This window comes from Desmodus rotundus, chromosome 12 (genome assembly GCF_022682495.2).
Source record: "Desmodus rotundus isolate HL8 chromosome 12, HLdesRot8A.1, whole genome shotgun sequence".
NCBI lineage: Eukaryota > Metazoa > Chordata > Mammalia > Chiroptera > Phyllostomidae > Desmodus > Desmodus rotundus.
Window position 1 is genome coordinate 53,383,500 of NC_071398.1, and position 13,328 is coordinate 53,396,827.

The 13,328-nt window shown below is 51.2% G+C and overlaps 1 protein-coding gene across 1 annotated transcript in view; it reads right to left on the reverse strand.

Annotated features, from left to right (window-relative positions):
- Positions 1-13,328, reverse strand: part of CARMIL1 (capping protein regulator and myosin 1 linker 1) — a 146,835-nt gene that overhangs the window by 54,108 nt on the left and 79,399 nt on the right. The window contains exons 12-17 of the mRNA XM_071219951.1: positions 10,527-10,613; positions 7,091-7,194; positions 4,872-4,949; positions 4,671-4,747; positions 3,241-3,345; positions 1,835-1,904 (exon numbers count right to left, since the gene is read on the reverse strand). Coding sequence (XP_071076052.1) covers positions 1,835-1,904; positions 3,241-3,345; positions 4,671-4,747; positions 4,872-4,949; positions 7,091-7,194; positions 10,527-10,613 — 521 coding nt within the window. The remainder of the gene's footprint in view (positions 1-1,834; positions 1,905-3,240; positions 3,346-4,670; positions 4,748-4,871; positions 4,950-7,090; positions 7,195-10,526; positions 10,614-13,328) is intronic.

Below are 13,328 nucleotides of genomic sequence, written 5' to 3' on the forward strand. Positions count from 1 at the left end.
AAGTGTTGATATAAAAATTTAAAGAATCTTCATTTCACTATTGTAGAAGCAGTATTTTTATGGTGCCCTGGACCAAAACCTACCAGTTTCTCTGGCTGCTTATTCTCTGGGGTCAGCAGCCAGTGTTGGGCGCTGTTTTCCCGGGTACGCACAGCTCTCCCCAGAGAGCTCCTCCCTCCCATCTTGCCCTGCCCCCTGGAGGCCCCCCCCCCACCCTTGCCCTGCGCCACGGGGTCTCAGGTAAGGGGAGCAGATAAACTGACCATAGATATTTTAGAAATCTTAGTGATGATCGTTTCGGGTATGTTGCCTCTAATAATACAAGTCAGGGGCTTGCATTTTCTACATCTTTCTAAATTTTTGCAAAAATATTGATCATAGTTTGGAAGTTTAAAAAAATCAAAACATCAGCTTCTGCACTGCAAACAGTTTTGAGACACACAGCTCCGGATCACGGCGTGTTAATACTTGACATGAATGTACATGTAGACAACGTCAAAGTTAAAGCGAGGAATAATTAGGCGAGCACTTCAAAGAAACGTAATTCGATTTTCAGAGCATGAAAAAAATGTGCTTTTGAGAAGATAAAGTGCCTAAGTCTTCACAATTTCATTACTTGCTGTTGGTGATTTCTCTGTTGAAAATAAATTTTCTACAAAAACCTTCTACTTTCTCTTATTGTAAAGTACAGCAAAATATTCCATCTACAAATACGGAAAATGCAGGGGACGTGAAAGCGTTCGACTCTGTCTGTTTTATAAAAGCTCCCGACTGATAAAGTTTGGAGCGTGTGCCCATCGAAGTAACATTTCCGGTTGTTAAAAATAATCAAATATGTCAATGTACACTAATGAACCAGTTCATAAAATACTTACACAGTGGCCGAGCTAAGGGAAGCCCAAGGAGACAAAACAAAAATGTTATCGGCAGAAAGAAGAATAAGGATAAAGAAGCTAAAGTCTCTACCAACACACAATGTAAAAAAGCAAGTGTCAAGAAAAAAAACCACTTCCCACTAAAATTGGCTCCAAAACCAAAAAATCAAAAATTTAAATAAGAAAATAACTAATCTTTGGTTAGCAAGAGCACTGGGTTAAATTCATAGGTTATTTGATGCCTGAACTTCCCCCAGAGCTAAAGCTTTTCCCAAACAGTACATGCTTTTCCCATGCTGAGAAGGAACATCATTTGCATACATTTGCATAATGAGAGACTGGTTGGCCCGTGCCCGCCTGGCCAGCTGGTTTCTAATTCGCCCTCCTTGCAACCCACACACTAGCTTCACTTAAAGGCAGAGGAGATCAAAGAGGAGCGGATGTCCCTCACAAGTGCACACTCTGAGAAATGTTAAAAATAAAATCACATTTCTCTCGAGAGAAAAGTGTGCCCTCACTGAAGGAAGCTGGAATGTTCCAGGGATTACTCATAGTGCTCCGTGAACAGTTACATTTAACACTCAAATATTCATAATGGGGACCAGAGTAGCAAAGACACTAAAACCTCGAGAAAACGTCCAAAAAAATTCATTTTCCATCCTCAAGATCCCTAGCCTTTTAAAACAATGTTGCAAATATTACGAGTTTAAATATCAAGTAAACCCCTAAATGATCGCTAAGCAGCTGGCCCCTAGAATGGGGATTTTCTTTTCTTTTTTTTTAAATCCTTAAAAATACACTTGAATGCTTTCTGAACAGGGAACTGTGGCTATTTGGAGACAAAACCCCACAAAACACTGAACATCAGAACCTCCCACGATGTCTTTTTCGGATACCCTCTGGAGTCGCAGTCGTTCTGGGAGAAACGACAAACCCCGTGAGGCCCCCGCTGTTCTTACCTCACAGCCGCTGAGGTCCAGGGACACGGCCTGCAGGTTGTGGTTGCTGGCCAGGCTGAGCAGCAGCGCCCTGGGGAGGAGACGCCGGTCACTGCGCTGCCCCCGCATGAGCCCCGGGAACAGCGCCTGCGTCCTTTTCCACCCGCCAACTGCATTTCTGCCTCCGACAGCCGGGGACGAGACCCTGCCAGCTTCTTCTGTTGCACACGGGGCCAGACCCTCATAAAGCGAACCCGACAGGATTGCTATCGGCAGGCAGACACCCCGACAGCACCCTGAAGCACGCGTGGGAGCTGTGTGCAGCACAGAGAAGGCCCCACCCGTGTCTGCTGGAGAACAGCGCACAGCCCCTTGAGAATATCGACTCTGGTGGCTTTGCTGCTGTCCATGCAAACAGCCCGACCGGCAGTTACACTTGGAAACCTCTAATGTACCGATTCAACGTTTCAAAGAAAAGGGCCCGCTGTAACGTCTGAGGTTTTTTTTAAGCACTTCTATGGACCTACAGTAGTCAAAGGCACTGGACTTTTAGCCACATGGAACTATGTGAAATACTGGGACGGAGAATTCCACACCTCTCAAAAAAGAAAAAAGAAAAGGCAGTGTACTAAATGAAGGTTGATGTTCTAGGAACAGGAATAGCAGGTACTGACTTGAACTTCACACAAATTACAGGAGAAACACTCAGCGCTGACGTGTGTGCAGGGAGCAAGGGAGAAAGCAGGGCGCACGCTGGGGTGGGGCGTGTCTGACAACACAGATCCACGGCTACTCGAAAATACCTTCTTTAGACTCAAAAAAGGGGGACTCTGTAGCCCTCTTGATTATTTCTGGGAACGGGGAGCGGAAATTTCAAGGAGGATAAATTGTTCTCTAACCCTCGTTTAGCTGAAAAGTTCAACTCCAGTGCTACACCTACCCTGCAGACGGTAGTTCCAAACAAGCTCTGCCTGCCAAGGTAAACACCACATGGAGACCTGGGAAATTCAGAAACCAAAGCCCCTAAAAATCAATTCTGTTGCCCACGTGTGTGTAGAGTTGATTACTGTGCGTAGAAATACTTGGCATATTGATTAAAGACACATGCATGCAAGAACATACTGAAAATGGACTGAACGGCGGTTCACTGAAAGGCGGTTCTACCAGGGAACAAACACGGCACTTACAGCCGGTCGGTGCCCCCGGCCACTGTCCCCAAGGGGGAAGGTTTCCTCACCCACACGACATGCCAGAATATCAACAGTGCACAATATACTCAAAAGGAATCGACTGCCTTCTGCCCCAAAGTATGTAAAAAAGACACCTCGGTCTTATTAGGGTCATACATCTCCCTCCCTTCCCTCGAGTGCACTCATCGTCACAAGGTGAACTGTCCAAGCTCTAGAGAAAAGGAACGGACCACTCACTTTAAGGGCTCAGGAGACAGCTTCGTGCCGGAGAGGTTAATGTGCATCAGGGCCAGAGAGCTGCTGAAAAACTGCTTGAAAGACGGGGGCACTTCCTTCCCTTTCCTGAAAAACAAAACCCAGAGTCACCCTGGCGGCCGCCCTTGCTTCCCAGGACCCAACTTCCAAACGGCCAAACTAGCCCGCTGCTGGTTCACACACTGCGACAAAACCCACGAATCAGCCACACCTTCAGCAGAAACGGAAAGGTAAAAAGAAACACTGTGTCTGAAAGCTAAGTAAATTAACGCAGCACAATGAAAGGCATGATGTCAGAGACGTAAGGCATCCCGGGAAGTCCTTCAAACAACCGAATCCTATTCTTTGTGGCCAGCGAGCTCATTGTGGTTTACCCACAGACATCCAGCAAACTCCACGCTTGGGTTTTCAAGAAGTAGGAGGTCGATGAAAATGCTCGGGGTGGCATCAAATGTCACAGATCGCTACCTGCATTTGGAAACATTTCTAGATGCAACCAGACTGTGGCCAGACGTCAGCCAAGCGACAACACAGAAATTCTCCTTGTCACAAATATCCAGAGCTCAGAGCTAATCATTTCTGACCAAACATTGGAAGAAAGACAGAGCTCCCCAAGAAACAGCTACAGCTTCCACAGACATCCCCTTCTGGTACAGCGGGAAGGCATGAGCTGAATCTGACAGCACGGCGAGATGGCAGAGCCCGCTGCCTGCTGCGAGGGGCGAAGGAAAACCACACCCCAGGGTCGGCGCCGGGAGGTGAGCCCTTGGCTGGTTTTGCTCTGGAAGAATTGGTGAGGCGGGCGAATGTGGCACCAGCGCAAAGCGCTCAGCCTGAAGCGCGGCAGACACTCCCAGAGGGACAGTTTCCCGTGCTCGAGGCGGAACCTCGAAGCACCCAGGGCTCAGCCATGTGCTTCCAAAACAGGAAAAGGTCAGGCTGTGAGAGAAGAAGTTTCTCAGCCGTCGGAATTGCTCCGAGAGGATGAAAGAATAAACTTAAGAGGAAAGAGAATTCTGGTGGAATACAGAGCAGACGTTTCCAGCGCAGGGTTCCTGGATGACGGGACAACGTAACCCGTCCACCCCCTTCGCTTGGTGACAAGCGCACGGTGTGCGGTGATCCTGCAGAGACTGTCCTCCCCCAGCTGGTTGTCTTGGTGTCGACTCTTCCACGTTCCCGAAGGTTGACAGTGACGCTCGTCACCATCTGACGAGGTGTGGCTATGAGCCCCTTGGCCAATGGAATGTCACATCCAGCAGAAGTGACGTGTGCAACTTCCAGAACAAAGGCCACAAAGGGACATGTCACAGAGCCACTGTGGCTGAAAGCCACGGAAATGGGGTGGGAGGGCCATGTGTTCCCGGAGCCCCACCTGACCTGTCCCCACTGGCCCGTCCTGCCTGTCATACCGGTGTGAGAAGACGGCCCGGGAGAGGTTGAGCACGGCGAGGTACTGAAGGCACCCACGGAGCAGCGCGCCACAGACCTGGGGAGACAGGGGCACCCAGTTCTCACAGCATTCCAGGCCAGAGAACCCGTCGTGAGCGAGAATGCCCACCTAAGCCGCTGTCCTGAGACTCCCACCCCCCAGATCAACACAAAAACATTACCATGTCCAGGGAACATTCTGTGTTGGATAAATCCAGATGAGCGAGGGCATTCGGCTGGGCCAGAAAACTGTACATGTGCTTGAAATAAAAAACAAAAAACAATGCATCAGGCTCTAGGAACACACACCACAAGCAAAGCAAGTTAACACTTCAAAATGCAGGTGCCCGAATCCTCCCAGAATGTCCTCCAGTCTTCACCCAAGAATGAGCAGAAGTTTATGTCATTACATTATCTTCCAGGAGAGCAAAAAAAAAAAATCCAAAGAAGAGTTAAAATAAAAATTCTGTTTAAGGAAAAATAAGGCCAAATGGAATCTTGGCTACAAACTCTCTTTTTTTGCACACATCCTACTTTTCCCAATTAGCCCCATTTTTAGAACTTGGGGACAGTGGCAATGAACTCTTCCTGCGGAGGCGGAAGCAGCCCCTGAAGGGGAGTCGCCCGCTAAAATGCTCATCAATTCTGAAAGCATTCAAGGAGCCACTACCTTGACTTTGGATCCTAAAGGACGGTCTCGGCTGCACCTCTCTGTGCGCCGGACACTTCTCCCACCCTGAGTCATTTCCAAAACCCAGCAGGAACAGGCCCCACAGTGCCGTCAATTTTCTTTCATTTTCATCTCCCCCGGGGCTAAGGCACATCAGGTTGCAGAGGGGGCCCGATGCCGGAACCCTCGCCCCCTCACCCCTGTGCAAGGCCATCCGCACGATAAAGTCAGTGGGTCCCTGCTCATCCGTCACTGCCTCATTCTCTAACGTGTCAGCAGAAACTGCTGTTTGGGCCAGTGATGCACAACAGGTTGGTTGCATTAGGAAAACTCAGAAAGCCCATCTCTGGGCTTCGCCCACTTTGCCTGGTGTGCGATTGTACTCCCGGCCACCAGCGGGGGGAGCTCTCATCCCCTCGTGTGCAGACTTGACCCTGCTTGGGGGACACTTTGGCTCAGGGCCAGGTATGGGCTCCCTGCACCTGCACTGCACCTGGTCGGTAGGGAGTGAGCCCTCAGCCAGGGTTCTCGTTTGTTGCTGTCAGGTTCTGGGGGCGTCCCGTCAGACTCCTTTCATCGCAGGGTGGAGCAGGTGGATGAGTCCCCAGTTCGGGGGACAGGAAAACTGGGCGGTACCGGGAAGGTTCAATGCCAGGAAAGGGTGCTGCCTAAGGTTTCAAGTGGAAGGGGCACCACAGGGCTGCTGAGAGCCCTGGGGCAACACTTGCTGCCCAGCAGGGAGAGGGATGCGGAAGGGAAGCGAAAAGGAGCATCGTAGTATTTTCACCCCCCACCCCAGAGACTGGGACTAAGGAAGGTCCTTCAAAAATGCCGCCCGCTGTTGGCCCTGCTGAGAAGGCGGCAGGCACCTCTTCTAAATTCTATGACAGTGACCCGAGGGGACCACCAATCGCATCTGGTGGTGACATCATTCCTAACTCACAGCATCACTGATTTCTGCCAGACACCTGCAGTGGTGGTTCGGCTGCACGAGAAACCTTGTGCTCCAGGTGGTGGGGGTGGTGGAAGGGGTGGTGAGGGGGGCCTTCCCTGCACTCACACACCCGGAGAGCCCCGTCTTTGCTGACCCACCCGCTCCCTGCTGCATCCGTGGAGCACGGGCCTGGGATTACCCCAAATCCCCCGTCAACCACATACTATACACAGAAAACACGTGTGTCCCCAACAGAATTGTTTACTGATGACATCACTCAGTTCCCGTGTCCCACTTTTCACAAGGGCAGCAATGTTTTCAAACCAAGAAAAAACTCCTTCAAAAAAAGTATCTCCAAAAAGAACGTTCACCTCAGCAACAGTAAATGAGGGAGAGAAAACAACAATCCATGCGACAGACGACACTTAATTGAGGAAGCCTCTGAAACTTTTCCCGAAAACATTTCACAAGCTCATAACCAAGTGATAGTAAGGAGTCACATGCGGGGTCTCCAACCTTTGGGCGTCTCTGGAAGAAGAGTTGTCTTGGGCCACACAGTAAACACACAAACACTAACGAAAACTGATGAGCAAAAAATGGTTTTAAGTAAATAGACGATTTTATGTTGGGCCCCATTCATAGCCTTCCTGGGCCACGTGCAGCCCATGGGCCACAGGCTGGACACCCCTGGAGGGAGGTGCAGGGAAGTAAGCTAGAGAGTCACACGTAGACAATGTTCCCGAGTCATTATTTAGGCTTACTGAACTTGGCTGCTGCAGGAAGGAGGGGAAACCTACCGAGAGGTCGTCTCCGCGGAGGACGTTCCCTGAGAGGTCAAGGTGGGAGAGGGTGGTGGTGGTCAGCGGGTTGGCACTGAGTGACTGAGAAAGGCTATTCACCCCTGAAACAGCGAGAAGACACAGATCAGTCTCCACTCCAGGAGGCACGGTGAGGTTTGTGAGTCTCTCTAAAGGGCCCAACCACCCCTCAAACTGAGGGAGGGAGGTGAGCTGAGAGCACCGCCCCCTGGGGGAGAGCAGGGTAGCTGCAGAGTGGCCAAGCCACGGAGTGGACGGACAGCAAGCAACAGCGACATCCTGTCCCACTTCTTCTGATGTGGACGCAAAGGGTTTTACTTTGAAGGCTGAGAACAAAGCAGGCGACCTAATCGTTTCTGTCTTGCCCCTAACCCTGCCGGCGGCTCCCCGGCCCAGCTCGGCACACGGTCCTCAGTGATGCGGGTGCCAACGCAAGTGCTTAATCTCCCGAAACACGCGGGTGTCTGTGGGAGTGCGCTGCCCCACCCAACGTGGGAGCTCAGGCAGGACCGGGCAGGGTAGACTTCACAGAGGGGATGCCCGTGTGCACAGGGGGAATCGCAGTCCAGAGACAACACTGGTCTTGACCTCTGCACGCTGTGCACGCCCAGCTCTCTCAGAGTGGACAGAATGGAACTGGAAACACCGCCTCCAAAACCAGGAACAAACACACAGGTGGGGCGGGGGGGTCGTGTCCGTGGGTGCCAGGCCTGCGACCGGGGCCTGGGCACGGTGGCCTTCTAACAGGCCACTTCCTGTCATGGGCAGCACAGGCTCCAGGAGGGTCCCGAGAGGTCACGCAGAGGGTGACAGTCATCGATCCTGACATGGGCCACCGCCAGCTCTTCGTGTTTTCACTAAAACTCCAAGGTTCTCATTGCGTATTTTGGAAACACAGCTATTTCTAAATTGAGCATACTTTTATAAATTATTTTGTTTTTCTAATTTTTCAGTAAAATTCTTGAGCATCCAGGCTGTGCCTGAAGAGAAACAGGGAAGGGGGTTTTGCCCCCACGTGGACAGGAACTCCACAGGGACAAGGGGCCAGGTCCAGCCCGGCCCGCCCACCGGAGGCCTGAGACCCTCCGAGCAAAGAGCAGCAAGAGGTGCAAAGAAGTGACCCCATGTGTCTCTGAGCAGGTCGCCAGAGCCGTGTGGTGGAGAGAGGAGAGATGGGGGTGGAGTGAGAAATACTTTACTGAAGTTTAAGGAGGAATTTCTTGGCTATCAACTCAACATTTATTAAGTGCTCATAAAATGTTTGTACAAGGCTGGGGACTGGGATTTATGGAACGAAGACCCACACTTTGCCCTCAAAAAAGTTCAAAGAAACTGGACTCCAGGGTGGAGAGTCAGCACACACAGGGAGCTGCAATTCGCGGCCGCGGACCTTTGAGGGAAGCCTGCTGCATCTAGGCCTGGACCACGGGGACCCAGGGGCCACCGCCTCGCCCCCTGACAGCCAGCCCTGGGCGATGGGGTGGGAAGGAATAATGCGGGGCGGTCAGGACAAGCAGAGGTGTGAGAAACAGAGCCCAGTGGGCTAACTGTGTAAGACACAGCGGCCTGCGTGGCCTGAGGAAGCTCGCTTCCTCCGGGTGACATCGGTGACGATGTGCAGGGTCCGGCTCCTCCAGTCTGCCCATCACTGGAGCCACTAACATCTCCTATCTCAGGAAACCTGCATCCCAGACACATGCAGAACCCACCAGACCCTCACCAAGATGATCATTTGTAAAGCCATTTCCTTCGTGATCTGTAACTGACCTTAATGAACAAACCCCAGAAGGGACAGGCCAGGTTAGTGTGGACGGCACAGCACCCTCTGACAGGTGCCAATGCTGGGCGGCCAGCCAACCCCTCACAGACTCCGGCAGGAAGAATCCTGTTCTGTGCCCGGCCTCACGCTACTGAGCGGAGTGAGGGTCCCTGGCTGCCCTCATGAGCCCATATGCACCAGACGCCTGAGTTCACAGGCACATTAGCAGCAGGAAACCCAAAAACACAGGACAGAAAACATCAGGACTCTCCCCGCCCAAACCGAACAGACTGCCCGGCCACACTGGGTTTGGCCGCCTGGCGGCTCGGCCGCTCCCGCTGGTGCCCACTGGAGGCTTTATAGCTGGAGCCCGTCAGAACAGATGGCCTGAGCCAACACAGCCCGGCCACCAGCAGGACGGTCCCTGGAAACCCAGAGAACTGTCACACCACGAACATCTGAGGAAGAGACAGCGTGTTTGGGGACAGTGTGAATGTCGTGGGGACATTAAAAAATCACCCCTGAATTCTCTGGCCCAGAAGACAAATGCTTCCCGACAACCAAAATAGAAACGCTGGCTGATTTCCACAAGAGCTCACAACTGCAACCGAGTATGCAACCCCGTCGGCCCCTGTGGCCATCGGCAAGGACAACGGAAGCTTTGAACACCAGCATTCAGGTCAAACAGCACTTTGCGGTGCAGGGAGCTCTGGGAGCTTCCAGGCCAGGGACCATGGCCACACCAGCCAAGCCCTGCATATCTCTTCCTGCGGTGGCTCATCTGTCCCCTAGCACATCCCTCAGTCAACCAGTACATGTCAGGGAGGGTGGGCCAATCCCATAAACTCATCAAACCTGGGCCGGGGGTGTCGGAACCTCTGGTAACCCAGCCTTGACCTGGCGTCTGCCTCAGGGGCGGGGTGCAGTCAAGTGGGACTGGGCCTTTGACCTCAGCCCCAACACAGTCACCTGCAGCTGGCGTCACAACCCAGCCGACTGTGGGACATTGGCCGGCATCGGCGGGCAGCCTGGTGCAGGCAGCCCTCTGGGGCCCGAGGGCCCGAGCGCAGCGCTGTGCTCAAGCAGAAGACGCGATGCATGGGAGAGACGCGCAGGAGGAGAAGTGGGGTCTCTGCACAGGATGGAAGAAGCCTTCCAGGCAGAATGAAGGCTTGTACACAGGCACAGCACACGCAGCGAGTTTCCGGTCTTACCGTGCGTGGGCTGCTGACGTGCCAAAGTGAGAATGGACGGGACCTGAGGAGCTAGGGGAAGCCTGAGGGAGGGTGGGGAGTCAGGAGAGAGCCTGGGGGAGGGGGATCCCAGAGCTGGAAAGGGATGGGGACAGGACAGGCAGGAGGACCCCAGGTCCGCTGACAGCTGGGGGCAGCGGCGGGCTGGGGGCGGGGTACGGGGGGAAGCAGGGACGCATTCCATGACTCGATGTGTACTTTACAATTATTCTCGACTCTGAAAGCCCTTTACTTTAGACAATTAAACAGAATTCTAATCACGTCTTCCTCTTAAAACTGCCAGAATGTGGTAAAGCATGGATGTTAAATGCAGACACATAACTGAGCGATAATTCTACCTAAGGTTCCACGGCCTAGCAGAACTATTACAGGCAAAAAAAGAGGTAAATAAGAGATACTGTACCTTTAGGTGACAATGAGGTCTTAGATAAATTTAAATGCTTTAATCCCTTCGGGAGTTTGGCAAATTGGACACTTAGAGAGGACACACCTGGAAAGGAAAACGAGACAGATGGTGAGGATTTTCAAGTTCTCAGAGTGGCGTCTGTTTCACAAGGCCTGAAAATCAAACCGAATTCTAAAGCGCGATCACTTTTTCTTTCTAGTGTCAGCCCTTGTGTCCTAACCACCTACCATCAGGCCCCCTCCTCCTCCTGCCCTGTCAGGTTGGAGAAAAGGAAGGTTGTTGAATGAGGGGTAACAATGTCAAAACTTCACTGTCAGAGATGGTTTCCTTTGGACCGAGTTCATGGTCTCCTCACAGTCCTGTTTCAAAGGCAAACCCTCTTGGGAGGAGTGGCATCACTGTCCCCCCTGTCTCTCTGACCTGTGTCTCGACACGCCCATCAGGCCTCTGGGCAGCAGGCGCACGCTACTTAATTCTCGTCCAGGAAAGTAATGTGATAAGAAGTATTCAGAGAACAGGTCTACTTTTAGTGGATGGATTCCAATACTTAACTGGCGCCTGGCTAACAACCTCAGACGACGCTTCAGAGAGTGTCGTAACTCCTCAAAGGTGGGTTTTGAGGCTTGAAACAACTCCCGAGGAACTCATGGTACCGACAACCAGACAGCCCTTGGATGTAGTAGCTGCATGACCTTTAGTTACTTCTCATCCAAGGGTGGCAACGAACGTACCGTTTCCCGGGAGGAAAGAAGTAACACGTGTGAGTGTGAGTGTGTCTGTGTGAGTGTCTGTGCCCACCTGCTGCATAAGAGTCACCGGCTCCAGGGACCCCTGCGCTGGGTGCAGCCTGACTAGGTAACCCCAGTGCCCTGCAAGCTTTTTCGAAGTTTATCAGGAAATAATGAAGGTTGTGCAGCTTGACCGAGCAACCGGGTGTATCCCCCGAAGATGGTGGGTGTTCTGGGGGCCCTGGCCTACCTCTCCACAGAGTTTCATTGTCAAATACACTTGACAATTATTGGATTAAGTGATGTTAAACAGGTTTTTTAGCTGAATATGTCTAGAGATTTGAATATGCTAATCCACATTATTAATTGCAAAGGGTGGGCAGGCCTGGTATTTAATGGATACATTCTTATAAAAGAATGAATAACTAACAAGTTGATGGGGTGGGGGGTGGAGATGGAGTGATTTTTAAAACTTGACCACTCCAAAAGCAAGACTGATGTAAGAAATAGATCATATCAATTGTCCTCTATCTATTCAAGAAAATAAACCCATTATTACAAACCTCTCCACAAAGAAAAGCAAAAAAAAAAAAAAAAAAACCCAATGTAGAAAAGTACTTAGTATGTTGGGAACCGCCCTGCCTGGTTTCAGAGACTGTAACCCCCCATGGCTAAGGCTGAGTGAGAGACCTTGGGACCAGAAGCCATTAAGGAGACAAAGCTTATCTCCCTGGCAGGGGTGCCGCCTCTGCCCACTTTACTTCACCCTGCCTGGCCCCCCAATGCATGACCAGTTAGCCAATGATGGGTAAGATTCCTAAAGGAAGGGACGACCTAAGACAGGCATGGTCATGAGGGAGCCCTCAGGGAAGGACTTGGGGGGCTATGGAGAAAGGGGGTGATGGACCCTTGCCCCTCAGCTTTCACATGGCCTGAGTCCTCATTCTGTCTGCAAGAAGTCTCCTGATCTCTTGGCTGCCTTACTTCCCCTGCCTGACTTAAGCCTGAAACAATGACAGAGGGTGGAGCAGCCCTGTGCTGGAAAGGGCAGGTTCCCCAGGGCAATCAGGCCTGAGAAAGAATGCATAAAGTCCTGTGAAACATGCTTTGCTAATACCCTCAATTTAAATGATAAGGGTCCAAGCATTAAATGAGTTTGTCTCCTCAAAGTTTTAAGGTCCTCTAGCTATATGACCCTGACTCAAAATAAGCCCTCAGAGTTCTTTGAATGTTATCTATTTGATTATTACCGCCTGACAACTATTGATGAACTTTCCATATATGCCCTGTATTCCTATGCAAATTAAGCCAATAAAAGCCTGTCAAAGCAAGGGTCAGGGCACTGTCCCCTCAAGAGAGTGGCCATGTTGTCCCTTTCCCTCCCCAGGACTTGGCAGTCCATGTGAATTTGTCTCAGCCACAATGCCGCAGACACTGAGGGCTGGTGTCCTCGTCAGTCCTACACAACTCCATACCTGTGAAGTTCAAGAACAAACCAAGCTGACCTATCCTAACAGGATCAGAAGACTGGCTGTGTTTCCCAGGTGGCGAAGGGCAGGGTGGCAGGCACTGGGCCCGACACAGGGACACAGCAGGGCCTTGGCAACGTCCCAGCTCTCGATCTTCGTAGTTTCTGCACAGGAGCGCTCAGTTTTTAAAAATGGACTTCTCTGAATGCACATTATGCCTCAATGAAAAACTTTATTTCAAAAGGTTAGCTGGGGACAGTAACAGAGGCAACTGCAGATGGCCTTGGGTTTGGTGATGGCTTTTCAGATACAACGCCAAGGGCATGACCCATGAAAGAGATAATTGATCTGCTGAACCCAACCAAAGTTAAAACTTCCTGTTCTCGGAGAGACAATGTCAAGAGAATGAGGGGACAAACCATGGACTGGGAGAAAATATTTGCAAAAGCCACAACTAACCAAAATATACAAAGAACTTTCAAACCTCAGCAATAAGAAACCAAATGACCTAATTAAAAAATGAGCCAAAGATCTGAACAAATACTTCGCCAAAGAAGCCAAGCAGAGGGCAAGGATGCAAAGGAAGATGCTCCATGTCGTCA